Genomic DNA, 27,178 nt, shown 5'->3' with positions numbered 1-27,178 from the left:
CTGTGTGGGAAATACTGATATAACCCAGTACACCTAATTGCCACTACCTTATTTATGATAGAATGTCTTTTGGTTTGCATTACTTTCCATGTGGTTCACAAAAATTAAACCTAGATGTTCGGAATAAAAAGAATTATTAATAAGCAGAGACTAGATATAAGATGAAACAATCAAGCTTAAAATGTCCAAGAGAAGGAGGAAAGCGCTTTAGCCTAATTTAGAAACCAAAAATATTTGTATTCGGTGTTACCCACGAATGTTCAAATTCTAGAGTTTGAAGGAGCAATTAGGCCATTATCCAATAAATCTGAATACTCTGAATCTGAATAAAAGCATATAATTGGTTCCACTGTTCTTAACTGTTAGGAAGATTTTTCTATCACTCAGTCAGAATCTGACTTCCTGAAGTAGTTCCATAGCACATGTACAATGAAATCTCCAATTTCTGTCAGTCCTTCCCCCCACTCCCCGCCCCCACCACCTTACATTAGTCAGTTTTTAGAGTCTCCCACCACTTAGGAATGGCTATGGTGAGGAGAAAAGCTCATATAGAGAGTTTTAAAAGACAGCAGCCACGAAATCCTGTAATATTTTCAGGCCACATCCTGTCCAGGAAAAGGAACAAGGACGTTTCTACTCTCCTTAAAGAGTCTAAGCCAGACTCCCCCCTCTCCCCCCCCCACACAAATCAAGATTTGTTTTTACTTGTCTTTTGCAAGGGATTGCTCTGTTTTGGAAACAGTGTTTTCCAAGCGCTCCAACCATAGTATTTTGCCACTGGGAAAGGAAGAATTCTTCACCCCTAGTTACAGAGTCAGAGAGATTAGTGTTTTTTGTACACAAATCCATCATGAGTAGAAGAGGGGAGGGTGAGAATGTACTATTCCTCCATTTCTAGTGCTGATGTTGCTTGTTTGAAAACAAACAGTGCATGTTTAGAGCAAAATGGCCTGCTGCAAATGGTTACAAACCAATGGCGTCTTTGGGAGGGGATCAAAATCTAAAAAAGGCGGGTGCAATGTCACAATCAAAGGCTTGTCCTTTTTGTATGTGCAGACACATTGCCACACACCCCCTCTTGCAGATTTTGACACACACACACACACACCCTATGAGCACCCATGTTACAAAGGCATGTGGTATTACATTGCATCCCTGGCTGGAGGTTAACATAAATATTGCATGATTATGGGGGCAGGGGGGATTAGACTTAAAAAGCAAATGATTAGAATCCTTATGATTTTAAAATTCTTTTTCTTCATTGATTGATTGTATTAAACCAGTTGGGGCTTGGCAGATATGGTTATGATCTCTTCAGTTCAGTGTGATGTTGTGTTCGATCTATCTATCTATCTATCTATCTATCTATCTATCTATCTATCTATCTATCTATCTATCTATCAAATTGATATAGCCACCCATCTCATGAGCATCACTCTGGGCAGAATATAGTAAAACTGCTTTCAATGGGTTAGCTGAGCTCAGGATTTAGGAGGCACAACTTAACTTGGAGAGCATGCTATGGGTCACACTAAACCAAAGGGCAGGGTCAGGACCAAAGCTCACTTCAAATTAAATGAATAAATTAAATAGCATCATTATGACAGCCCCCCATGTATAGAATAATGTTCTCTTCCTACATAAAACAGGACAACTCAGTGGACCTAAGGTTTGATAGGTAGCCTGCAGCCTTAGGACCTCTAATTCTACAGCTCTTCTTTTCTGGATTCCAACATTCAGCCCATCCTCATGCTTCCTTCCAGCATTTCCAAATCTGTATCTCTCCACGTAAGTTGGGATTGACCATTTGGAGGGTAGCTGGTTTATTTCAGGAGCAAGCAACCTTTGAGGGGCTATGTACCTCAATTCAACTTTCAGGTGAAGCAGTGATATCACTAGAAAAACAGTGATAGTGTTTTTTGGCCTTTGGGGTAGGTTAATGGGAGCAGGAAGACTCTTGGAGGTAAACTGCTCCCATTTCCATATGAATCTTCCCAAATTCAGCATAATGGTTGGATTTCTCTGGTGCAGTTTTGGACCTGGGAGGGATTGGGCATTTTAAAAATGGAAATAATGGCTGCTTGCTTCCAAGAAACAGCCTGCTCCCATTTCCACTCTTTTTGGCCATACCAACAAAAATCATGTTGCTGAAAATTGGCCATTTTGCCACTGAATTTCAGTGTCATAATCTTGGATGTTGAGTAGCCACAAATGGGGTTTTGGAAGATATTTGTGGCCTACAGGACACCCACTCCTGTTTGTCCTGTATGCTATTAATCAGATGAATACAATTTCTATCCTTGACACCTGCAATGATGGACTTGCTTGTGCTACTGAATCCCATCTCTTGCAGCTCGTTTTAAGCCAGCACGTGGAATGGCATTTACAGATCATGAGGAGATGATTAGTAAGATTTTTTATGAGGGCAGCCTTTTGTTTTTATTTCATTTTCCTTTAAGCCAGTGTGACTTGATGCAGGTATTCTTAGTCGTTGGCTGAATTTCATCTGGCTTGTTTAGCCATGTCTAATCTGAGGACTTAAGGGAAAAGGCTATTTTTAAACAGGTTTTCTGGTTACAGTATTTTTAAGTTATACGTTGCGGCTTTTGATTTTCAGTGGGCCTGTATTGTTGTTCTCATATACCAGCACCTGGTATCTTTTAAATAAGAATTGTATGTTGTTAAAAGGAAGAACATTTCTCCCTATTTTAATATCCTCCCTTAGGTTTTTGGATTATCCATCTTCTACCTCATGTCAGTAAGACAAATGCTGGTTCTCTGGCTGAAGCGGTTCCTGCCAGCTTCCCCCACACTCTGGAGAACATGCATTTATTTTTGAACACAGGCTCTCATCTCATCTCATGACATAGAAACAGGTCTACCAAGCCTTTGATCCAGTCCCACCTTATGGAGCTGTCTGACAGTGAGGAATATCCGTGAATCAGTCAAGTTGTAGCTTGTTTTATATGTGATCCGAATGGGAAGAGATCAACTATATTGCTATGGAGAGCAGTAAAAAGAATGGCTTTCATGTTTCTTGAGCAATCTTAAGTAGCTAACTCTTCGTGCCTCTTAAAGACATACAAATGCCGAGGCATGCATTCAGAATTCATCGGGGTCATCCAACTTGTATTGTGTTTAGATGGATTGTGTTTAGTTCTCCTGCAGTCTTGTTTTTATTTATCTTATTCATCTTATTTTTATTTATTTTTTAAGTGTTTTAATAGTTGTGGTATTGTTCTAACTATTGGTTATACGCCGCCTAGAGTCATGTTTAGTGAGATGGGCGGCCATATAAATGTGTCTAATAAAATAAATAAATAAATAAATAAATAAATAAATAAATAAATAAGGTACTGATATATATATGTCTGTACCAGGTCTTGGTTTTTTCCCTAATCAAGTTCACTTTTAAATTGAGTCACCACAGTTTGGGGACCAAATAGTTTATTTTTGGAATTTTGTTTTCTTTTGTTTTGTTTTGCTATCTTTACCAAAAATCAGGAAAGATAGGAATGTTTTAACCTTTTTCAAGGCAAAACATCTATGTTACCCATTAACACCTCCCTTCCCCTACCCTGGATGATCCTAGATGCTATTGCCTCTACTGCCCTATAAGGTCATCACATCACCAGACATATTCTCAGAGCCTGGGAAAAAAAGAATTAAAGTAAATTGTCTTCACTGTTTTTTAAAAAATCAAATAAATAAATATCCCTGATTTAGAATATTTCTAGCATTTCTATTCTCATTTTTCAAATAATTGTTTCAGGTGAAATTTTGTCCTTTATGTTCACAGTAACTTATTATTTGGGCTAGGCTAAAAAGAAAGCTTCTTCCTTTTTGTATCTTTCAAAATGAATACGCAGAAATAAAGAATGGATTCCCTCTTACCTTCCTCTTTAAGCTGGATAACATAAAGCCATGTCACACACCCCCCCCAAAAAAACAATTGTTAAGTTCACATGTTGCCCTAAGCCATAATGGAGTTGGCTGGTTTGGGGATTAACATATTGTATGAACCAGGGCCAGTTTAAGGAAATTGCAAGGCCCAGTGCCATACCAGGTTTCAAGGACCATGTGATACATATAGTCCTAGATTAACACTGCAAGATATATTCACAATACGTTAATATTGTGTATGTAAAATGGAATACTCATAGAACCTAAGTTAAAAATTAAAGATGTATCTAAAAGAAAGAATCAAAATTTAAATATGGATTACTTTTATTTTAAAAAAAATCAAATTGTCCTTTTTTTAAAGAGACAGACACTTCCCTTGGCTGAGAGAGAGAAAGAAATACTACATTTATGTTTTAAATGCTATTTTCTTTGCTTTCTATCCTCTACACTTTTACAAAACAGTTGCCTCTAATTTGGCTATACAGAGAAACAGAGCTGCAAAAAAATCCATCAGAATAAGAGTCCCACTACTTTTAAAAGTAGTAGAGCATTTATTCCCAGCCTCTGCTTCCTGTCTTCAAGCCAGTTACCGATCCATGAAGGGACCTGTCTTAACCTCCTACAACACTGTTTACTAAAGCGGTGAGGGATTTTAACTGGATTTTTAAAGGTCCAGGTGTACAAGCTCAACTGGAACACTTCTGTCTGCACCTTTGTTCACAGTTTTTAATAACAGCACACATTCTCTCCTGCCGCTCTGTCCGTCTCCAGGCCTAGCTGGCAGTAACTGGACTGGAGGGACAGGAGTCAACAGCATCAAAATGGCAGGTGCCCAACCCCATTTTATATGCATATGACACACGTTAAAAAGTGAGGGCATCATTTGCTCAGTTGCATCTGCCATTGTGCACCTGTGGATGCTTCGAGAAGGAGAGGAATGTCTGTCCTGCTGCTGTCAGGCGTACTAGTAGCAGGGCCTTGCCCCCTACTTTCTTTGGGGCAGTTTAGATAGGAGCTGCTGTAGAGACTGAGAAGAGAAGAAGGGGGGAGTGGGCAAGATGGCCCAAGAGAAGAAAGGAAAGCACTGTGTTCTGACAGCTTGCCCTTGCTGAGGGATATGGAGAAGATGTGCTGGCCTGCCTGCCAGCTGGGCTGTGTCTCCACAGTCCACTTTGCCTGCTTAGTGCCCACTGCAGCCCGAGGCTGGGTGTGGTGACCAGATGTCCAGAATTATGTCAGATAGTCTGAAGTTTTTATGGTTTGCCACCACCACCATCAGTGCCCTGCTCTTCCTCTGTTGCCTGCTTGTTTGTCCACTCAGACAGTGCAGGGAAGGAGTCAGGAGCATATCCAGGAACAGTAATTGGCCCAGACAGCAGCAAGTGGACCACAAGGAGAAAGAGATGTGGGGAGTGGGAGGAGCACCTTCTTAGAAGGCCCCTGCTTTTCTCGAGCCCAGTGCAGATGGATATCCTATAATCCCCTTAAACTAGCCCTAGTATGAGCTCAGCTGTTCTAATTTGTAAAACCTGGCTGCTGTTTGTTTCTTAGAATCATAGTGTTGGAAGAGCTGCTTAGGCTACTGTGTCCAGCCATTTAATACTATGCCCAATCCCCTAAAACTGTGGCTAAGTAAACTGTGGCTGAACCACAGAAGGAGAGGAACAGACATTCCTCTCCTTCTCGAAGCATCCACAGGTGCACAATGGCAGATGCAACTGAGCAAATGATGCCCTCACTTTTTAACGTGTGTCATATGCATATAAAATGGGGTGGGGCACCTGCCATTTTGATGCTGTTGATTCCCGTCCCTGTCATTAAGAGGACAGAGGTTGGGTAGGTGCCCATATACCATAAATCCTCCCCTTCTTTGGAATACTGATATTCAGAACAAGCAATTCTGCTGCTCCAATTCCAGTTTGACCTGTGCAAATCAGCTTTTAAAATAAGGGTTTCCTTTATGGGGCAACACAGCTCAGTTCAGATCAAACTCTTGAGAGCCCTGTTGATCACAGTGACACAGTGCCAACAATAGACAGCTTTGTTGGAGAGATGACACTGTCAGGCAAGCAGGCAGGCAGGCAGGCTTGGATATTTCTGTGACCCATTTAATGGGCGGCATATTTTAAAGGGGCACCATCTTTTCACCTTTCTCCAGCTCAGGAGCTGTGCTGCCGCTGTTAAGTAATCATGCAGAAAAGGTGTGCCAGGGGTCTGGGAAAGGGGACATTGGTGAGGAGTTGCTTCCCTTTCCCTCATCATGAAGTAGATTAAGTTGACAGAAATGTGGTAGAGCTAATGCAAAGTAGGTTGTTTGATTTGGTTTTGTTTAGTACTGTTTTGGGAACGGGGAGAAGGTAGTCACAGGAAGATCCTTTTCTTATAATTCATTATAAAAATGTTTTCCTACCAACCAGCTGGCATCATGTTCTTGTGGGGATAATCAGCAAATTAAAATAGAAAATATAATGACTCAGAGAAGACATTTACAACATGAAAACCACAAAAGGCTTAAAAGAGCACACTGGATTGGACGATTGTGATTAAATATTATTAGAAAAAGCTGATTCAACTGAAACTCTTCCTCTGTGTCTGTCTATTTGTCTATGTATTTATTTATGGCCTTCCCCAAAGCTCCTGCTGAAATAGACAAGCTTCCCCAGATTGTATATTCAGTCTAGAGAAGCCTATGTAGGCTTAAATTACTCAGAATTCTGAATTATGCTCTCCTCAACTTGAACATTGATACCACTCAAAGCAGAATAGTGTGTAAATCTCTGGAAGCCTTGAGGGATCAAAATCTAACTAATAAAAAGAGAAGGCATGGCAAAATTCAAGAAGAAATGCTTAGCCCCACCCCCACCTTTTAAGTTAAAATAACTCGGACTGTCAGAAAAGTTTCAAGGTTTTCCCCCCTGAATTTCTTTCTCTTGTCCTCTCCCCCTCTTCAAATCTCTAATCAAGGTATCAAATCTCAGCTGCAAAAACACAGGCAATCATTAGATGGCAGCAGTGAATTAGATTTTTGTTTACATGATGCCATCTAGTTTTTTTGCAGCCCAGATCTTGTAGCCCTAATCATTAGGCATGAGGTTCTCCTTCAAGAAGAAGTTCTCAAAAATTTCAGTGCCTTGACACCTTCAAATAATAAATTAACTTCCATCAATCCCTCCCCCAAATAAAATATTATTACTGGGGTATTGAGCAAGAAATAATTGTACTACTTTTAAAAATTACGTTGTAATCTCTCTGTCAGATCAAACAGTGGTAGAACCTTGCATGTTTATAACATAAAACCTTTTCATTGGAAATAAACAATAAAATCATACAATTTAAACCATCATTTTTAAGAGAAGGATGAACTTGCTTAATTTTATCTAATTCCTGAAATCTGAGTTTTCCTTATGAGACAGGTGTTCAAAAATGTAGGCAGAGTAGGTGCAAGTTCTGATAGCGATCCAGCTTCGTAGATGGAAGTGATGAGGCTTGCACGCAAAGTTGGAGCCCTGTCAAACCACACTTGGGATTTCATTCTCTGCTTTGCTTAGACAAGCTGATAGCTGGCTTGTCCAGGCAGAGTAGGAGCAAATTCTGAGAACCATCCTGCTGTTTATGTGCAAACCCCCCAAATTTACAACCCTTTCATATTCACTCATGATCCCCTGGAGATTACAGTCCATCTGCGAACTCTTGTCTTCATGCAACCATATGCATGGCTTTTCAGAAACACATCCTCCTATGTTCAATAGTCTGGTCTGGTATATTTTATTAAGATTCCATAAAAAAGAAAAAAAAGGAAATGATACCTTTAGCTTAAAAAATAGTTACAGTTAAGATCAGAGTTGCTTGACATTTAAGAAGCAATTTATAGCAGAAGGCATAAGTATAAAATGAATACAGGAACAAGTTTTTTTCTAAAATATTTTGAAAGTTTTATTCATATTTAATGTATGAAGTTGACTTCAATTTTCAGGCTGTCTTGGACAAAATTTCTCCCCCAAATTGTAAAAAACTGCTTAGTCAAGTCAAAAAAGGTTGGTTAAAATAATTGAGATATTTGAAATATTGGTTCATTTCCCAAATTGTTTTTATAGGATATTGGTAAGAATGTCTGTGGTGTCTTAATCTGGCTAGATTTATTTACTTTCCAGTACATAATGTTTTATTAGGATGTTTTGCTGTCATCCTTCAATTACAGGTAGTCTGCTTAATAACCACAATAAGGACCAGAACATTGGTCATTAAGTGGGGTGGTCATTAAACGAGCCATGACATGACCAGATCCAATTTTACAACCATTTCTACAATGGTCATTAAGCAAATCACCGCAGTCATTAAGTAAATCATGTGGTTGTTAAGCAAATCACATGGTCATTAAGTGAATCTGTCTTCCCCAATGGATGTTTTTTGCTGAAATTCACTTAACGACCATTGTAAAAAAGGCCATAAATTGCGATCATGTGACTGCGGGGGGTGCAACAGTTTGCAACAGTCATAAATGCAACTGAAAAGCACTTTTTCCAAGGCCATTGTAATTTTGAACTGTCGTTATATGAATAGTTGTTACATGAGGACTACCTGTATATTCCCAAGGCATAAATAAATATACAAAGATAATGCAGAAGTGGGCAAGGTTGGAGGTATATGGGGGAACAACTCATATCCTAACTTTCTCAAGGGTTTGGGAACACCTCCAATGGTGTGATGATATCATCAGAAAGGACAGAAATGATTTAGGGGGAGGGCCATTTTGTCTGGTTTTTTGTTTTGTTTTGTTTTTGTTCTGTTTTGTTTTAAGAAATTGAATAGGAGCAGAAGGCCTCTGGGAGACAAGCCACTCTCATTTCTACCCTTAATCCCACCAGACCTGCTCCCAAATCAGCTCTCCTATTCCTCTCAATTTTTTTTTTGCTTAAAAACTGCTATGAAAATTGTTTATTTTACCACTGAATTTTAGCATATGGGGAGAATTAAAAATAAATTGCCAGGAATCATATGGAGCCCACAGTCTGCCCAGCCTTGAACTGAAAGATCAGGTCATTCTTTGAAAATAAAAGCATCAACATCTCAGCATGATCAAAATAATTAAGGAGAGCATTTAACTTATTTAAAAGTGATTTATAGAAAGTCTCTGTGTATTTTAATAGCTTCATGTAGTATGTTTGACAAATCCTTTTCAAGCAAGCTTCTCCAACCTGGTACTCTCTAGATACGATTGATTTTAGTTCCTACAACCTCCCCAGCTCAGCTGAAATTACAGTCCACTTCTGTGCATCTAGCTTAAAAGCAGCTACTTTATATGATATGATTCACTAGATGCTACAGTTATCTTGCGAAGTAAGCAGTTGCAATATTTTGCTTACATATTTCAGTAACAACTGAAAGCGACCCTTGCCAAAAGTTGGAGTAATGCCAAAGAAAATAATTGATCTGGCTCAATAAAGCTGTTATTTTTTCTTCAACATACTTTTGCTTCAACGTTTTGTCTTCTCTTGCATGCTGGAGCCAAAAATGGTATTCTTGCTAACAGACAATGATGTCATAAGAAGAAAATAGTTATGAGTATCTCTCATTTGCTTGCAGTAACATAGCAAGAATATTTGGTTAGAAAGCACTTTGGTTTGTTTTGGTTCAGCTATGCTAAGATATATAATGATGAATTTATGATTTTATGTTGTGGAGTCCTTGGGGTTCTCTGAGCTTGGTTCTTTTCTTGCAAACATTTCATTACCCGGCTAGGTAACATCTTCAGGACTGTTTGCAAGAAAAGAACCAAGCTCAGAGAACCCCAAGGACTCCACAGTTCAACCCTGAGCTACACGTATTCACCTCTGTTGATTTTATGTTGATTGAAATATTACAATCAGGCCCTCATTGAATCCAACATTTATCAGGCAAAATTGCAAAGGCGTAATGGCTATCTTTCTTTCACCCCCCACCATAATGCAGGATATCTGATGCTGTTTTATTGTTTTATTAGCCATTGTGCGTACACCAGTCAATTGTTGCCTGGAATCATTTTAATGACTTAATGGGGTCATTACTATGTGGCAGAGTTCCTGAAATGTCAGTAACTTGCCCTTGCCCAGTGCCCACCTTATCGAATAAGAAGCGTTCTTTTTTTCAGTGAAGGCTAATTCACATTCAATATTTAGCTTATGCTGGAGAAAAGTTCGTCATTTTTTTGCTTATTATGTATAGTTGCCACTATTTGCATACCATGCAAAGTTTAAGACGCCACCCAAAATTGTTGAGAAATAATCTATGCAAAGCTTAAATTTAGCACCCAACTAGTGTGCCCTGGAAACTGACATGCGCAGGATATGCAGCTCACTACCAAGACCAGGCCCAAGGTAATCACAGATGCAAACTAGGCCACTGCGTGTATTGATGTTTCCATGCCATTGAGAGAGAGAGCCACTGCCTTAATTATTCAGGACTGAAACAGAGAATCCGCAGCTGATTGGCCAGGGGAATAGCATTCCAGTGGGCATTCTTGAGAGCCCTTTACATCTGTATTTACTTCTTCAGACCTTCATCAAGAAAAAATAAAATAAAAAAAGTTGGTTTATTATTTTGAAATTCCTTCCTTCCTTCCTTCCTTCCTTCCTTCCTTCCTTCCTTCCTTCCTTCCTTCCTTCCTTCCTTCCTTCCTTCCTTCCTTCCTTCCTTCCTTCCTGTTTTAGAATAAGGATTATGAATTAGTCTAAAAGCAAAACAAGAGAGTCTCCATAATAATAACAAGCAGGAAACATAAGTAAATTAAAATAAACAGGCATGTTATTGCTACCTGCCAGAAGGATTATGTCAGGGCGTGGTCTTCCAGATGTTACTAAACTACAATTCCCAGCATCCTCTCATCATTTGCCATGTTGATTGCAGTTTCTGGGAGTTATAGGTTAGCAACATCTGGAGAGACCACAGGTTGCCTCTTTCAAATGTTGCAAAAGCCAAATTAAAACCATACACTGCACTAAAAAGACAAAGTAAACATTCTTATGTGGGGTATTCCAGAGTCTAGGCACTTATTCTTACAAGCACTCTCTCTTGTTCTGTCTAACAAATGATTGTTTCTTGATCACCGAGTATAATATTATTGCGGTGTTTGGCACCTAGTAAAACCAAGATTCATCTAACTCAGCCTATCTACAAAACAACATTTCATGAACAACTAGCACAGGATGGGCAACTCCATCTAGGCATTGCTGAACTTCAGCTCCCAACGGTTCTAAACACATATTACAGAGTCAGGTTGTCTACACAAACTCTCCTTTTGGACTAGAGATTAGGGTTATTGAAATGGGAATTGCTGAACTCTTGCTTGCTCTTCCCCAAAATATCCGTTTTTATTCTAACTATATTTACTTCTGTTATTAAAGCCTACCTAGAAAAATTAAGTTCTTGGCATCACGTGGAAAAAGTCAAAAAGGGTGACTTTCTCCACATGATGGGAGTCAAATTGCCTTATTTTATGTACCTTCTGATGATGCTACTGCTAAACAGTGTCCTCTGGAAGCACTCATGTTGGACGTGTTCCAAACAAAGTGCTGCTGTTCTTTCTCCTTGACAGAAATGCAGATCTCTGCAAATGAACAATCTACATAAAATGTAAAAATCTAATCATTTGTGATGGGGCTTCCCACTGTTTTTTTAACATTCCTCTTTGATTTTCCATTCAAGCTGAATGTTTGGTGGCGGCTGTTGTTGTATTCCCATACTTTTCAGCAGGAGTGTCAAAATACTATGATTTAGTAAACAGTTCTTTTTCTCACACACATATTCATTAGCTATTGCTTCGAAGTTCATTTAATATATTTGGAAATAGGTGAGACCTTAAACATATTTTCTTAAATAAACTCTATTTACAATATAAATGATGTATGTTTGTCTTTTCGTCTGTGTATTTCCTTGATTATGCCTTGTATAGCTGTGACAAACATGGTAGCCATATAAATTGTGAAACATGAAAAAAGAACATAGTTGAACATTGCTAAAAGACAAATAAAAAATGTCTTTGTTGCATGCAAATCTCCATCCTCAAAGCATCTTCATTTTAGATATGTTGGACTCTCTCATTTTAAATAATATTTGAACTACTCTGAACAAACTGCTGTGACAGCAACAATAACACATGCTATTCTTTGTCGCTGCAGCAGATGAACCGTATAACCTTGGGATATTGGCCAAGCGGGGTTTTTTTTTTCCCCATTAGCTAATATATTTGTTTTTGTAAAAAGTGTCGTCTTATGCAGGTCATCAGAGTTGCTTCCAGTAGATCAGCAGCACCAGATTGGGATCATTTTGGGGAGGTTTTTTAGCTAGAAAAAGGCTGATTCTATACCCTGTCAATCTTTCCTTGCAATATGCTATGAAAAGGCACGAACAGTATGGTCTCTCCTAGGATATGTTCAGGCCACATGTAGAAGTGAAACTTAAGCAGACCACATGCAGGAGAAGTGAAACATAAGATCAGACTTGAGTATCACTTCATGAAAACAGAGCATTGTTATCAATGGCTTCTAAAACTGATGGGTATGGACTAGTTTTGTCTAGTTAAAAAATAGTTATTGCCATTCATGATCTGTTTGAGAGGGCTTCCCGTAGACATCCTGTTGCCCCCTCTCAGAACTGAGGGGCTGGAATAGATAAGTTTCTGGTCTGAAATAGCAGGATTGTTCTTACAGTCTTATTAACATTTGCCCTAGAACAGGATTAGGCAACCTTTGGCGCCCTAGATGTTGCTGAGCTGCAACTCCCAGAGTCCCTTGGAAACATGACTGATGGTGAGATGCTGGATGAACATCTGGAATACAACCCTTGCCCTAAAATATGTTAAAATATTTTTTTTGCAGTCTAGAGCGGGGATGGCAGGGAGTGCATTTTCAAAGGTTTATCAGAAAGTTAACTAATGTTGAAAAGTGCTTCCTAAAAGCTGGAAAGTTTAAATATTACTGTAATAGACAATTCTCTTAATCTTTAGTTTATAGTAGGTAGGGTTCAGCTGTATCTCCACTTAGTCCCTGGCTTTCTGCATTGAGATTTATGCAGTGAAATGTTACTGTATTTGGAGATACATGAAAAATAATTCTTGAAGTTCTGTTTTAAATATTTACACCTGCGTAGAAATGAGCCTTCAGAAAAGCATGGAATCTCAAAGATTATCAGATGTGGTAATGATAGTATATGAATCTGTAACTGTCTGCAACTGGTTGTGATCCCTGCTAATATGAGTACACACTAAGCTAAGTCAGGGTGACTTTCTGGAATTCCTCTAATCAAGTTGCCAAAATTCTGTGGTGTGATTTCCTGTTGTGGAAGTCCTAAAATGCAGCAGGCTTAGTGTGTGTGCGTGTGTGTGTGGTTATGTTTCAAACTCAGACCATTATGGTAACCCATAATACATGTTTTTAATAGACAGAAAATAACAGAACATTAAAAGTAACATTTTATAAAATAAAAATAAAAACATTTGATGAAATGAATAGTTTGTCTTCTGCCCCAAGAATGCAGTTATGTTCCTTCCAAGAAATTTTTCACAATTGACAATGCAGAAAATAAAGTGGTAGAATTTCAACTATCCTCCACCTCATGGGTATAAACTACTAATAAGATTTTAAATCAGCTGTTCTTTGTTTTGGATGCTGGCAGAGACAGCCATTTCTTCGGGATTTCCCCAGCAGGAAGCAATAATATGCCTAAAGAGGCAGAGATTTCCTTACAAGGTGGATAGCATACAAAGAAGTTTAGATTCACTGCCAGCAGTCTACTGAGTTAACAGAGGAGCTGCTGACTCACAGGACTTTTAATCATCGCCGTCTCTGCTTAATGAGAGCATTGTGTAGCTGTGCCGGTATAATCTTTGGAGGTGGTCTGACTTGCTCTCCAAAGGAAGTTCCCAGATAGATAATACAAAGCTTGGGGATATTTCAGTGAACTCATTGGATTGTATCCAGAGAAGAGTGAGCAGAGCTCGAATCATGCAGCATTAACAAATTGACCATTTTCAATAAGGTTAAAGATTGGGTGGTAACTTCTCAGAGCAATCTTGGATGAACATTTTGCAATGGCTCCCGTATTAATTTTATCCCCTCCTATTTTGTGTGTTTTTACAGTTTTTTTTAATTTGTAATATGTATTTATTCTTTTTAGTTGTTGTACGCCGCCCAGAGTCACCTTGTGTGAGGTGGGCGGCTATATAAATATGATAAATAAATTTTTAAAACTTGACTATTTAAATTAGTTTCCTGAGGGGTACTTTTTAGGCAAAAGCTTTTGTGATTGTCCTGGTACATTATTTACTTCAAGAGATAGACAGACTCTAGACCTTTTAGGGTTTTTTTGGACTTTTCCATAGCTTGGAATACCATCAACTTTGGTGTCATTCTGACTTTTTTCTGGTTGGATGATTATGAAGTCCCTCAAGGTTCCCCCTTGGGCTTTCTTGCCTTTTAGCATCAACATGAATCCACAGGAGAAAGCCCCTGCAAATTGGGCTGAAATGCCATCATTATGAAGATAATAAACAGCTCTATGTATGTTTTTAATTATTTAATCACAGGGAATGGAAATTGAGTAGGTTCTTTAGGCAGTTTGGGAATAGATGAGTGGACACAAGCTGAAGATTAATCCCAAACACACAGAAGCATGGGCTGAACACCTGCCTTAATCAGTGGAGAAGCGTGTGATAGCAGGGAATCAGAGTGTCTTTCACCAGCATACTTAAAGAATAAACCAGTTTATGTGGAGGAAGCAGTCATTATCTCAGTTATATAAGTTCTAGTTATATCAAAACCGGCTATTCAAATCGTATTACATTGATATGGCATCAGTTTCATTAGCTGTCAGTTTGTTTCCAGCAGTTTAAAGTGGCCTTCTTACTCTTTAAAAGTCTGAAAAGTGTAAAGAATTTCTCTACACATGTGGAGATGTCTAGTGCCTAAGTTTTGCTTCCTGACCTGCCATCAGGATCCATCAGTCTGGTAGGCAGAGCTTCTTCGGTGTAGGCATTACATATTAGGGCATCTGTACTAAACTTTAAGTGGACTTTCTTGTTTCAGTCTGTGTTTTTTGAGGTGGTGTAAATATAGAATTATTTGAAGATTTTTAAAAATAGCATGGCCTGCATTAGCTTATACCAATTTCATGAATGGCTGCTAATTCACTGTCCAAAAGCAAGAAAGGTTCAGTTTGAGAAGTCCTGATAATTCTAAGACAGTTGCTGAATTACTCCAAGTCAACCTTTTCTAGTAGCATTCCTATGACTAGAGTGCATGATTTTGTCATCCAGTTTTCTGACTATCCTATGTTTACTGTTACTTCCAAACATAATACAGTTTGGACCAGGAATCTTTTAACATTCTGACATTGCTAACATTTGTCATATAAACTCCATTTCTACCTTTCTTTCCTTCTGTATATAATGCCTTCTATGCAAGAGCATCTTGAAGTAGTGTATTGTAAAAAATAGAAATAAAATACATAATAAGGCAATACATTCAAACAATATAAAACATTCATAAAGTGTAGAAAGGAGAGAAGAAAAAATAAAAGCAAAAGCCATTCTTCTTACATGAGTAAAGACCATGAGTATTTGGGGGGGGGGGAGTAAGTAATGTCACCTGTATCACAGTGTTGTGCAAATGATGTAATCTGTATTAATTTCATGATGTGATTGATGAAATTTATATAATTTTTATCTTTTGTATGATTATGTCATTCATGCAGCATCATTATGGCTTTTACTGAACCATAATGGTGACGAAGTAAGTTTAGTAGGTGCTTCCTAATTGTCAGGGGGAAATGTTTTTTAGAGTGCATGCTCCACCTCAGAGAACACAAATATTCACATATTCAAGTAGTCTACAGATATTTACAGGTGATATTCAGAGGGTGTTGATGTACATAGCAGAACCTACCTAATAGTGTCAGTAACTGACCAGGTCTATAAGAACAAAGGTGATCTGACCACTAACCTGGTCCTAAATTGTTTACAGCCTTGTATGTCATAAGCAAAACCTTGAACTGGGCTCAGTAGCTAATTGGCCACAAGAACCATCTTCAGCAAATATGTTCTTTACTGCTGCCCCGCTCGGCAACCTCGCTGCTACGTCCTGCACCACCTGCAGCTCCTGGACTTAGTGCAAGCAAAGTAATCTAAACATGAGATTATCAGCACATGAATTGTAGTTAGGAAAGTCAGTGTGTAATGCTATGCCATCTGAAAGTTGCAGTAGGTACTCCTAATCATGGAAGTCACTTGGGTCTCCAGTGGCAATGAGGACTCAAACTATGTACCTCTTCTTTCTGAAGAAATTCAGTACCATCTAGAATAAGTAAACAACCCAATTCTTATATTCATAAAATATCCCCCCCCCCAAATCAAGTCTCCATGTTTTAAGGATTCAGGCTCACTTTGTTCCTCTCATCTACCCCATTACTGCATCCAGACACTGGTCCTCTCTTGATTTTCATGTTATGGAGAAGTAGAGCTGATGTCATCTACATCTGGATACACACACACACTATGATGGTGAGGTTGGTGGATTAGTGCCTTCTCAGTCACAGCACCTGTCCTATAGAACAGCCATTATGTCCTCCACTACCCCATTTACAATGAAATCAGAGCCAAATGATTGATGGTAGGTAAACTTAAGGGGTCGGACCTCAAACAGTTGAACTATCTTCTTGCAGACTTGTTTCCAACTGTTAGCAATCAGGTTGCTGCTCTTGCTCTGCTCTCATTTAAACTTAGAAAGAAATATTTAAGTTCTTAGTTGTAGCTCTGGCTTTAGGGTCAGGGTGCTGGTAGAGACCAATATGTGTGTTCTTGTGTTATGAGTTAGTTATGCAATGCCTTGGTTCTTTTTATTATTATTTTTAATTGTATTTTTGTTTTGTTTGTAGGGGTTTTATCACATTGTTTTTCTCTTATGTATTGATTGTTAGCTGCCCAGAGTTATTTATTTAAGACGGGCAACCATATAACTTTTCTAAACATTTCTTTAAAAAAAATAAAAATTGGTGACACATAGCTCCAAAGCCCTTGATGACCTTCCCAATGGTTTCATATAGTTATTAAGTAGCACTGAAGGCAAAGCCGTGCCTTGTGGCACCCCACAGCATACCTTTCACAGTATGTGTGAGGCAGTGAAGTTGGGGTTGCTGTCTGTGCTTGGGAACAGTAGCTGCAGCCAGGCAGAAACACTTCTCACCCCATTTCCCTCATACATTCATTCATTAACTCAACCTTTACTCACGAGCATCCAAGCCGGCATTCCAGCTGCCTGTGATAATTGAGCCACACCCTGGCGTTTTCAAGGATATGACATCCAGAGGCAGCCTCACCCCACCCAGGCTCTTAGATAAAAAAAAAAACATTAAGACAGAGTGGGGAAGGTGTGTGTAGGAGGAAAGGTGAAAAGCAAACAGACAGGGAAGAGGAGGTGATGTCTCAAGTTTGGCAGCTGTTACAAACAAGCAAGAGGACTATCATTTAACTGCCAGGACCACAAGTTATGATGAGCAGAATATCCTGGGGGGAGTCTTGCCTGGAGCTTGGAGCTTTGCTGGGAGTTCAGTAGCAACTAGAACAACCACACTGAAGCAGCACTTCATCTTAATTAGAGTAAGAACATTTGGAAGGAAGTGAAGGTTGTATGCCACTTTACAGACTTTGGGACTTTTGCTTGAACTAAGTATTAAAGGACTGAGTATTAAAGACATATTTACATGGCAACATCACCTTGCAAGTCCTAGAAGGGTGGAGAGCAATTGTTGGGGAAGGTGTTGTTGGGGAAGGTGTGTGCTACAATAAAGCATTTTGTACAGATCTGCTACTCTGTGGTGTGTCCAGTCCTTGGAAAGCAAAGAATCCTCACAGTATGGAGACACGGCTCAGATAGAAAGTCACTAGGCAGCAGGAAAGCCAATACAGCAGCAGCAGCAGCAGCAATGCCATCTGTTTCCTAGAGCCCAAATTCACAGATCTCATATCTGGTTATCTGTAGAACAGCTCTGAAAGCCCCAAGAGTCTCCTTAATAACAGTTCCCCTCCCACTGGGCTGAAACTGATGCCAGACGTGAAACCCAAGCGGACACATTCCCGAGAGGGGACCCCCCCCCCAAAACCCATCCAGTTCTAGGTAACACAATAATAAATACCAAGTCACGCTATAGAGGTTAAGCAAGCATGCAGTAGGACAGACAGCTACAAGTGTCTTTTCCATGCCTTCAGGCCATATAAGCTGAAATCTGGACCCAAGGGTATATTGGATACCTCAATATATAGTGAATATTTGGTATGAATACAATTTTATCCACAGTGCTTTGCATATCTGTTGCAGCAGGTCTTTGAGGGATCCAGCATTGTTTTTTCCAGGGCAAATGACAGTAGACAAGAGCCTTTGCATGGAAATTGCAGACTTGATTCATTTATTCTTTTGTGAGATTTATACCTTACTCAGCAAGCCTCAGTGGTTGAGGGTACACTGAAACTTAGATCACCCCATTTGCAGTTAAATATCTTAAATGCTACATCACACTGGCCTCTTACTTTCCATTTAAATATGTGGCCCTTCTATAGTTAGAAGTGTTTGTGTCCCCTCCCTACCGCTCTTTGTCTGTAATTTAAATATTAGGCTTCTGATTTTTTGCACAATTTTTGTTTGGACTTATTGTGTATTTCAAAGGAAGTTGCAACTTTCCTGGAATGCCAAAAGAAGGGATGTAAATGTTTTCATAGCACAAATATGTGAAACTTTATTTTGCTGCAGGTTAGCACATGTGTATATGTTGTTAGTCAAAAATGAACTCAGACTGTAATTAGTCGCTCAACATAGTGATGTTATTAAACTAATCAAGCAAGTCCGTTTAATGTAGAAGGTAACCTTTTCAGCAGGTTTATAAGATCAAAGGCAGTGTGTTTGATCAGATATGGAAAGGTCTTCCTCATGGGATAAGCCGAAAGGTGAGAGTGGTTGCTCTGCAGTCTTCCTCAACTCTCATATCTGCAGATTAGTGCGAATGACCATCAGGTCCAGTTGGCCTTAGTACATCCTGTATTCATGGTCTCTTTTTTGGAGTAGGGAAAAGAGAAGGTAACTATCTCTCTGGCCCTCTCTTTTCCTTCTACAGGAGCAATTAACCAGTTACATTTATAAGAAAAGTTTTAATAATTTACCTAGTAATTTGAGAAATTTTGCTCAGAAAGTCTTGAGAAACACCCCCTTTGAAAGAAGATCTTCATAGGACAATATGATTTACATGCTAATTTTACACTGGCATCTACAATTAAAACAGGAAGGAGCATCCTGTGGCCTCAGAACCCTTCTTATTTCAGAACTGTCACCAAAATTCAGTGGGAAGCACATGGTTTTCCATCAGTCTGAGGTGAAAAACATAAGAAAACTATAGTGGAATTCTTAAAATAAGATTTATTCCATTTTAAAAGAAACTGGGAAAGGGAACATGACATGGCTATGCCCATCTTTCATCATTTCTCTAGAGTGTGTGAACTTGCCCTCAATAACAACAACAACAACAAATGGCTCCTCTGTTTGGGTGCCTTTCTTCTGGAATAATTTTCCCCCAGAGGTTCAAACAACGCTGCTGTCTTTAAAACAAGCCTTGAAAGACTTGGCTTTTTCCTTGTGCTCTAAGTTGGGTAGGATGTGTTTAATATCTTTGTGGTGTGATGGTTCCTCTAATTATTGTCATATTTGAATTTTTATTGACTTATTGTTTTGCGTTTTTAACTTGTACAGTGCCCAGAGTTGTTGTGAGTTTGGCAACCTTATAAATTTACATGATAAACAAGTAAAGAAAAGTTGTTACCAGCCTCCAAAATGTTGTCTACCTTTGAATTAAAAGGATCAAGTCATCAGTGACAGAAAAGATTCTGTCCTAAGGTCTGTAGTGCCAGTGCCCTCAGACTAAGTGGTAATGAACTAAATTAATCAATAGCCTGATTTAATATAATGCAGCTTTCTATTTCTTTCCATGTTCTGGGAGAGAGGGAGGGAGGAACACCTTTTTAGTTACCTGACATGGTGAACAAATTATACTGTCTCATTCTTTCAAATTTATGAGGAGGATATTTGTACTTCAATCATTTTTTAATGGACCATGACCATTATCAAGTCCCAGAGAGATCTGTCTCAGAGTCTGTGACGAGATGGGGTTCAGGCCTTTGTAGGCAAGCAGGCTGTTAACGGCGAATATTGCTTTTGAGGAATGTGTGCTCTTGGTGAATTTCTAGATTAGTCACTTCAGATACATTTGCTATGTCACATCATCTCAAGCACTGAGATGTGTGACATCAGTTCACAAACTTCGCTTTGAAGTGATCAACTTGTCAAGTGATGAAAAAACTAGTGATATTTGAGAATATGTCTTTAACCCCTTCAGAAAGTTTGATATTCATTAGGATGTGGTTACAATCCAAGATCATTTTCATAGAATTCTGCCTAAACATTTTGTCTTCTAGGCAACAGAGAATTTGCTGTAGATGATCTTTTGGAATTCAAATCACATCAATGGTTTGGAGCATCTGTGAGATCTAAAGAGAATAAAATTTTGGTAAGTCTTCATTTTAAGGCTTTTCGCATACTATTACAATCACCATATAAACTGAGACATAAAATACAAACCAATAAAAACATTTAGGAAACAATAACGTGTTTTAAAGGCACATGATAAAATCAAAATAAAACTGGCAACAAAACAAAGTAGTGAATACTCTAAAAGTACTCCAATCATAACATGCTTAAGAGATTAAATAAGTCTTCAGCTTCTGCGCCAAAATGAATCACTTTACAATAATCCAAATGTACGTTCTGAAAAGGATATGAAAAGTTCTTTCTTACAGGTCACTTCTTTGGAGAGAGCCATAGATGGCTTTAAAATCCAGTAGATAAATACAGTTTTGTCAGTTAATCTGGGCCAAAGTCAATTAGAGCTTTAAGGTTTAAAAGCAGCATTTTAAATCAGGTTTGGAGATGGATCGGCAGTCAGTGGAGATAGCAAAACCATGCCATTATGTGACCACTTCACTGAATACTCTAGCAACCTATGTTTAGGACTTTGAAAACAGAAACTGAAGTTTCTAAGCCAGTGTTTCTCAACCTCAGCAGCTATAAGATATGTGGACCAACTCCCAGAATTCCTAGCCAGCATGCATAAAGCCTTGGCTTGCATTGGTTTGTATTGAAATCCTTATTTCTGTCAACTCTAACTCAAGAAGGTGGTGTCAAGAGCACACTGTCTCTCAGTTTGAATGCCAGAGATCGGTGTAGCAGACCATCTGCTAACTGGGAGTAGCAAATTCAACAGTTTAGCATCCAATCAATGGTTACTACAATGGTTACCGGTTGGTTTCTGGGACCAATTCAAAGTCCTGGTTTTCCCCTTTAAAGCACCACGTGGTTTGATGCCACTTTGCCATCCAGATTGGCATCTACTCCTGAGGAGAGGCATGCTAAAGGAGAGGCATCTACTCCTGAGGAGAGGCATCTTGTGCGAGGTACGAAGAGTGAGGGCTTGATCACACACCTTCTCCATGGCTGCCCTTGCTCTTTGTAACACCCTCCCTGCTGAAATAAGGAATGCTCCTCCCCCCCGGCCTTCAGGAAAGCCTTGAAAACTGAATTGCTCTATAGGGAATATTTATTTATTTCAATTTATAAGGCTGCCTATCTTGCAACAGCAGCTCTGGGTGGCTAACACAGCTTAAAAACACTAGTGCAATAACAAATAAGCATAATGTACAATAAAAGATAAAATGGCAACCAAGGACAGACCAACCAGCAATACATTAGCAAGGCCTCACAAGTTGAACTAATATGGGCACTGATTATACTAATGCCTTACATTACATCAGATTAAATTAGACTAGATGGAGTTATTGTTTGTTGTTATTTTCCAGCTGTAAACTGCCTAAATTTCCCCATGAAAGTGAGTGGTCTAGAAATTTCTAGATAGAGTGGGTGAATGGATGGATACAGCAGGTAGGTAGATTTAATTGATTCAGGACATAAAGTTGATATGAGGATATGTAAGATTAAAAAAGAGGTAGTTATTTGCTTGTAGCCTTAGGGTCTGCCTGTTCTTCTAGTTGCTGCTTTTCTAACCAAACAAGGTTGTGAGGCAAAAGAAGGGGGCATGTCATACCTTGAAGACAAAAGTTGTATCTTATGTCAGGAAGGGTAGGGTTGATGGGGTAACCACACTGTTGCCTGTGGAAACTTCAGTGATGCAGTACACAGATATGATAGTCTTATGTACTGTGGCAGCATGCTTCATATGTATATAAATGTATTTACTTATTGCTACTTGTGTAACCCACATGGGTATCATTTCTGTATGGCAAGATTCTACTAACTCTTTTATCCAAAAAGACATTTTGTATCTTTCAGCAAAATCCCTGTTCATGATGGTTAAGCATTCAGGTTTATGATGGAAAGGAACCCAATCAAAACAGGCTTCCATGCATTGTTTTTTACTTTTTCTAAGTATGAATATCAACCATTCATGTATGTGAAGGAGAGAAAATATGTAATTTGGAGTTCATTGGAAGGTTACTTCCTACCCCTTGAGACTTATCCAAACTTGATTCTGTCTCCTGGAAGGCCCTGCCATTGAACCAAACCCTGTGTCTTTTTTACACCATCATGGAGTCTATTTCTCAGTCATGCTCTGTGGGGAACAAACTGCCTTTTAGATACATGGAAATTCTCCAAGCTTCATTGCACAGCAGCATAAAACTGATGTACAACCTGTTTCCCCTGAATTTTCTTGGATCATTTGAACACATGCATGAAGCCACTACTTAACTGAATTATAAAATATAGCACATTGATTCCTCCAAGTTCATAGTTTAGCAATGCCAGCAAATTGATAGTAGGACTCATTGCAAATTTAACATGCATTTTGGGGGGGGGGGGTAGAGGGGATTTTCTCCAGCCCAGTTGTTTTAAAAACCACATAATGTGTCTTATTTGAAGAGTGCATCCAGTATATAAAGAAACAGTATTCAACTGAATAGACTTGTCACCAATACATAGGTGTTTTTTTTTATAGCCATTTGTTCAGGGGCTGCTTGTTGCTCATAACCATTCTTTTCTCTTGATTTTTTCCATGGCCATGGCCCTTTTTAAAGAGATTTCTAAATACTTCATCTGCAGGCGTGTGCTCCTTTATATCACTGGAGAACTGAACAGAAAGCACAGAGAGAACCTGTGGGAACTTGCTATCTTCATGATGGGTCTAAAGCTGTTGAATACGCTCCTTGCAGGTCAAGTATGTAGAGAATGTCTTGCTGTTGTAATTAGAGATTAGAATCTGTTTTCTATGCATATTTTATGCACAGTTTGTAGGGATGTGCCTTAAACACCCATATTTTCTGTCTCTTTCCTTCATCTCTGTACAGTCATTTGGATGGATCCTTAAGGGGAAAACAATTGAGAGAGGACAAAAATCATATATATTTTTAGTACTTACTCTAGAGTTGGATATCATAGAAAACACTGTAAAGCTCTGAATCTGGAAATGGATGGAAGAGAGTGATGGAGTGTGATGACAGTGATTTGCTTGTTCTGTCCCATCTGCCACAATCTCTACCATTTCACAGGTAGTGCAATCTGTACCTAACCATGATGATGCCAGAATAATAAAACATGGATTGTGACATCATAATGCAAGCTCTGTCCTTTCATACTTGCCCTCAAATGGATCCCTTTTTCCAAATGAGCAGGAACAAACTGATCTGCTAGAAGATTTGGGGGAAATAATACAACAAATCCAAATTATGTATGAACTGGAGCCAGCACATGTGGCCCATTCCTACTAGGATTCAAAAGAAATCAATGAACCATCTTGGAGTTTACTGGCCATCTCTTCCAGCCAACCTTCTATTCAAATAGCAAAACTAAAAGAGAGGCCAAGATCAGAAGACCATACAAATGAAAAGATTGTTAGTATTTCTCTTGTAAAGCTCTATAATCAGAGGATTAACCATTATCATAAAGGTTCTTGGGCTCTCTCTTGGCCTGTAAGGGATCAGCACAGAAATGTCTTTTTGTTTCCGGTTTTAAATGCAAACTGTATCTCATTGCTATGTCTGGCCGTAGCTGCATTGTAAATACAGAAGAAAAGGGCAATATGTCATTCTAGAGTGTGCATATTCTTCACATTTATATTTTGAAACAGGCAGTATTTTAAGCTAATTCTGTTTGTAATATTTCAGAACAAATCCTTTTCTCATTAGTTCAGCATGCCTGTAGATCAGATCTGCACCATGTAAGATTTACAAAGTCCCATGAAGTCCCATCGACTGATGTAAGAGGGATGGTGGTTAATAATTTTGCTTTCAGGGCCTGAGTTCAAGTTCAGAAATGTAATTGTCAAGCAGTACAGAATACATGGTTTGTTGGCTGTGCTTCTCCTAGCAGGTTGCCAAGTATGCAGTTTTGTCTTAGCTGTAGAAAGTACAAGGTTTTGAACCCATGAAACGCTGAAACACATTCTCAAAAGCAGCTGATGAGGTGATCACCTTGCAACTGGCCTGAATCACCTTAAAGTCCGAGTGAGGGATTGCAGGACTGAATATAGCCTCTCACTGTCTTTTTTTCCCCCTAAGAAGTACTTGCAGATTAAAAAATAGAGAGGAGGTAAGGCTGAATTATGGGCTCCTCACAGTGATGTGGGGGAGTGGAAAAACTAAAACCTCTATAAGAAGACAGAGTAAGAAGACCTTGGCACCCTTTAATATGAGGCTATCCAGAAGAGCCACAGCCTCCAGGGATATTTCCTGTAAAGATTAAGGACTTTTCCTGAAATAAAGTAGAACACAGTGCTACTTTGAAAGAAAGGAGATGATTAGAATTAGCACTGCCCCTCTCTTCCTCTGCTCTTCTGAAGATTGTGAGACCCTACAAGGTATCCAGAGTGCAGAATGCTGATTATTTCCTCCCTCTTCAAGCCATCCTTCCCAGAAGTAATAACTTTTTTGCCTTATCCTTGCCTTCAAAGCAGCTGTCATAGCCTCCTCAGTTTGCACACCAGTTTTTCCTACTGTTGCATAGCAATTTTGTGTTACGTAACCTTACAATCATTTCCATTTTTTCTTATTATCATAGCAAGCACGGATGCTGAAGGACAGGGCTTTTGTCAAGGTGGATTCAGCATTGATTTTACCCAGGTATGGAAGCTATTTCTGCATGTCTCCTATCTCAGACCTCCACAGTGAAGGGCAAAATATCTGTAAAACCCAACCCTGGGCAGTCAAATCTATCAGAGGAACTTTACAAGCAACATGTTATTGTTTCATTCCTGTGGCCTCAAAAGTATACTTTTGTAAAGTTGCTGTGAAGCATTGGCATCCCCCCCGGGGGCGGGGAGTGTCAAAAAGGGCAAAATGGGTTTGTCACCATGCCATCAAAGCCCCACCCTTTTTGTACCTGTATTGATATTGCATGCATGTGTAAATGGTATGGCTTTGATGGTATAGCCATAGCCCCTCTCTTGTCTTTTTTGCCTCCACCCGTCCTAGATGAAATAATTTATTTTGTCCAGCACTGCATGGGAGGAAATCAGCAAAGAAAATGATTGACTAAAAAGGAGATACCCTGTTAATCCTTCACTGGATCCTGTTCCTTTACACTGAGATGAGAACTTGATTAAAAAATTCTCTTTGCTTTCATATGTTAAGCAGCCTTCAAATATTTTAATTCTGAAATTTTAATTTAAAATGCTGTGATATTATACACACAGACAATGCGCATATATTCCTCTGTATGTACACACGTTCTTCATTATGGTAACAGAAAATGGGTCCACCATAGGTAGAGCAGTGAGTTTCAATAACCAGATGCTGGAAATGAAAGAGAAAAAGAAAGAGTAGGAGGTAATTTCTGTCATCTCAGCTGCCCTAGGCAAAGGACTGCACCTGATATTTAGCATAGAAAATGTATTTCTTCCCATGCAGTAAATGCATAGATTAAGTGAGGGATTGGGAGGGTTAAGTGAAGGATTGGCTTGGTTGGGATGTGCTTCCTACAAATTTAGGATTATATAAATGAGCCTGCATGTTACCTTGGCTCATGCTTCCTTCTTGTTTCTAACCGTGAGGAGCACTTCCAAGATTTTTGCTTGCATGCATCTGTGATTAATTTAACTATGTGTTAGCCTAGAACATGCAAGGCTTGTTCAAGTCATTACTTGTTTATCATAGCATCCAGATATAAGTGCAGTGTTCAAACCAGAAACTAAATTTAGTAAAATGTGACCTGGTAAAATAAGCCAGTGTCAGAAACCAGTCTGATCTTGACTTCTTTGATGGAACTTTACCAACCACAAGGATAGGCGTCCATAGGGGCTTGCTGCTTTTTTCAGAACAGTAAAAGCAATATTGTGCTATAAGCTCCATTCCTTTCATATGTGCGTGCAACATCATGACAGTTGTAGAAAAGGAGTGAGGTTTGCATCCCAACACTGCTTGTGTCTTTCTACCTGCTTTCATCATTGTACCTGCCACAGCTGCCACTGACCACACTGTGTGGGATTTAATGGCAAGCCTTGGTTGGTGTAAACCTAGAAGATGATGCTTCCAATCTCTTCCGCCTCCTAATATTTCCTGGAGAAGGACAGAAAAGAGAAGGCACTCACTTCTGGGCTTGAGCAAGCTCATATTCGCATCCCTAAATTATGGCTTAGCTTTACAACTAAGGCACACCAGCGTCTTAACCATTCTGTATGGTAGGTGAGAATTATTATCCCATGTTTTCAGTCAGGGGATTGAGAGGAAGAAATACTTTGTCTAACAGCATCTATTCAATCGATGGGCAGCAGTGAGATTTAAATGAGATATGTTTTGCAACATTTCCTAGAAATTTTTTTTCAATGATTCACAGAATATTGCAGAAATAGGAAACAGGGAAGTTGAAGTTATACCACAAAATATGAATGCAGTTAGCAATATGGGGGGAAATAAAAACAAAAAATGCTAGCGTTGGACTGGCTAGGATTCTCTGTGAAGGGAATTATATGACGTTCAAGACATGTCTGAAAAAGTATGTCTTTGATCAGACGCAGTGATGAAATCTGAGGCAATCTCCAGTCACTGAATTTTATAACAAATTCAGCTCAGTCTGGGTACATATTTTTAGATATTACCATAAAGAATCTCTTTTTCTCTCTGTCTCTTCCACTCTAGGAAGATAGAGTTCTTCTTGGAGGACCCGGAAGCTTTTATTGGCAAGGTAAAACAAGGCATCTGATCAAT

The 27,178-nt window shown here is 39.0% G+C and overlaps 1 protein-coding gene across 1 annotated transcript in view; it reads left to right on the top strand.

Annotated features, from left to right (window-relative positions):
* The window catches only part of ITGAV (integrin subunit alpha V), a 72,912-nt gene that overhangs the window by 14,256 nt on the left and 31,478 nt on the right, over positions 1-27,178 (top strand). Inside the window, exons 3-6 of the mRNA XM_007422655.4 lie at positions 20,387-20,478; positions 23,082-23,196; positions 25,035-25,096; positions 27,110-27,155. Of these exons, the coding sequence (XP_007422717.1) occupies positions 20,387-20,478; positions 23,082-23,196; positions 25,035-25,096; positions 27,110-27,155 (315 nt within the window). The remainder of the gene's footprint in view (positions 1-20,386; positions 20,479-23,081; positions 23,197-25,034; positions 25,097-27,109; positions 27,156-27,178) is intronic.

This window comes from Python bivittatus, unplaced genomic scaffold (assembly GCF_059951505.1).
Source record: "Python bivittatus isolate LINGU-HERP-01145 unplaced genomic scaffold, Pbiv_v1 ctg000200_np1212, whole genome shotgun sequence".
NCBI lineage: Eukaryota > Metazoa > Chordata > Lepidosauria > Squamata > Pythonidae > Python > Python bivittatus.
The sequence above is the reverse complement of the archived record's forward strand: the minus strand, read 5'-3'. Positions and strand labels throughout refer to the sequence as shown.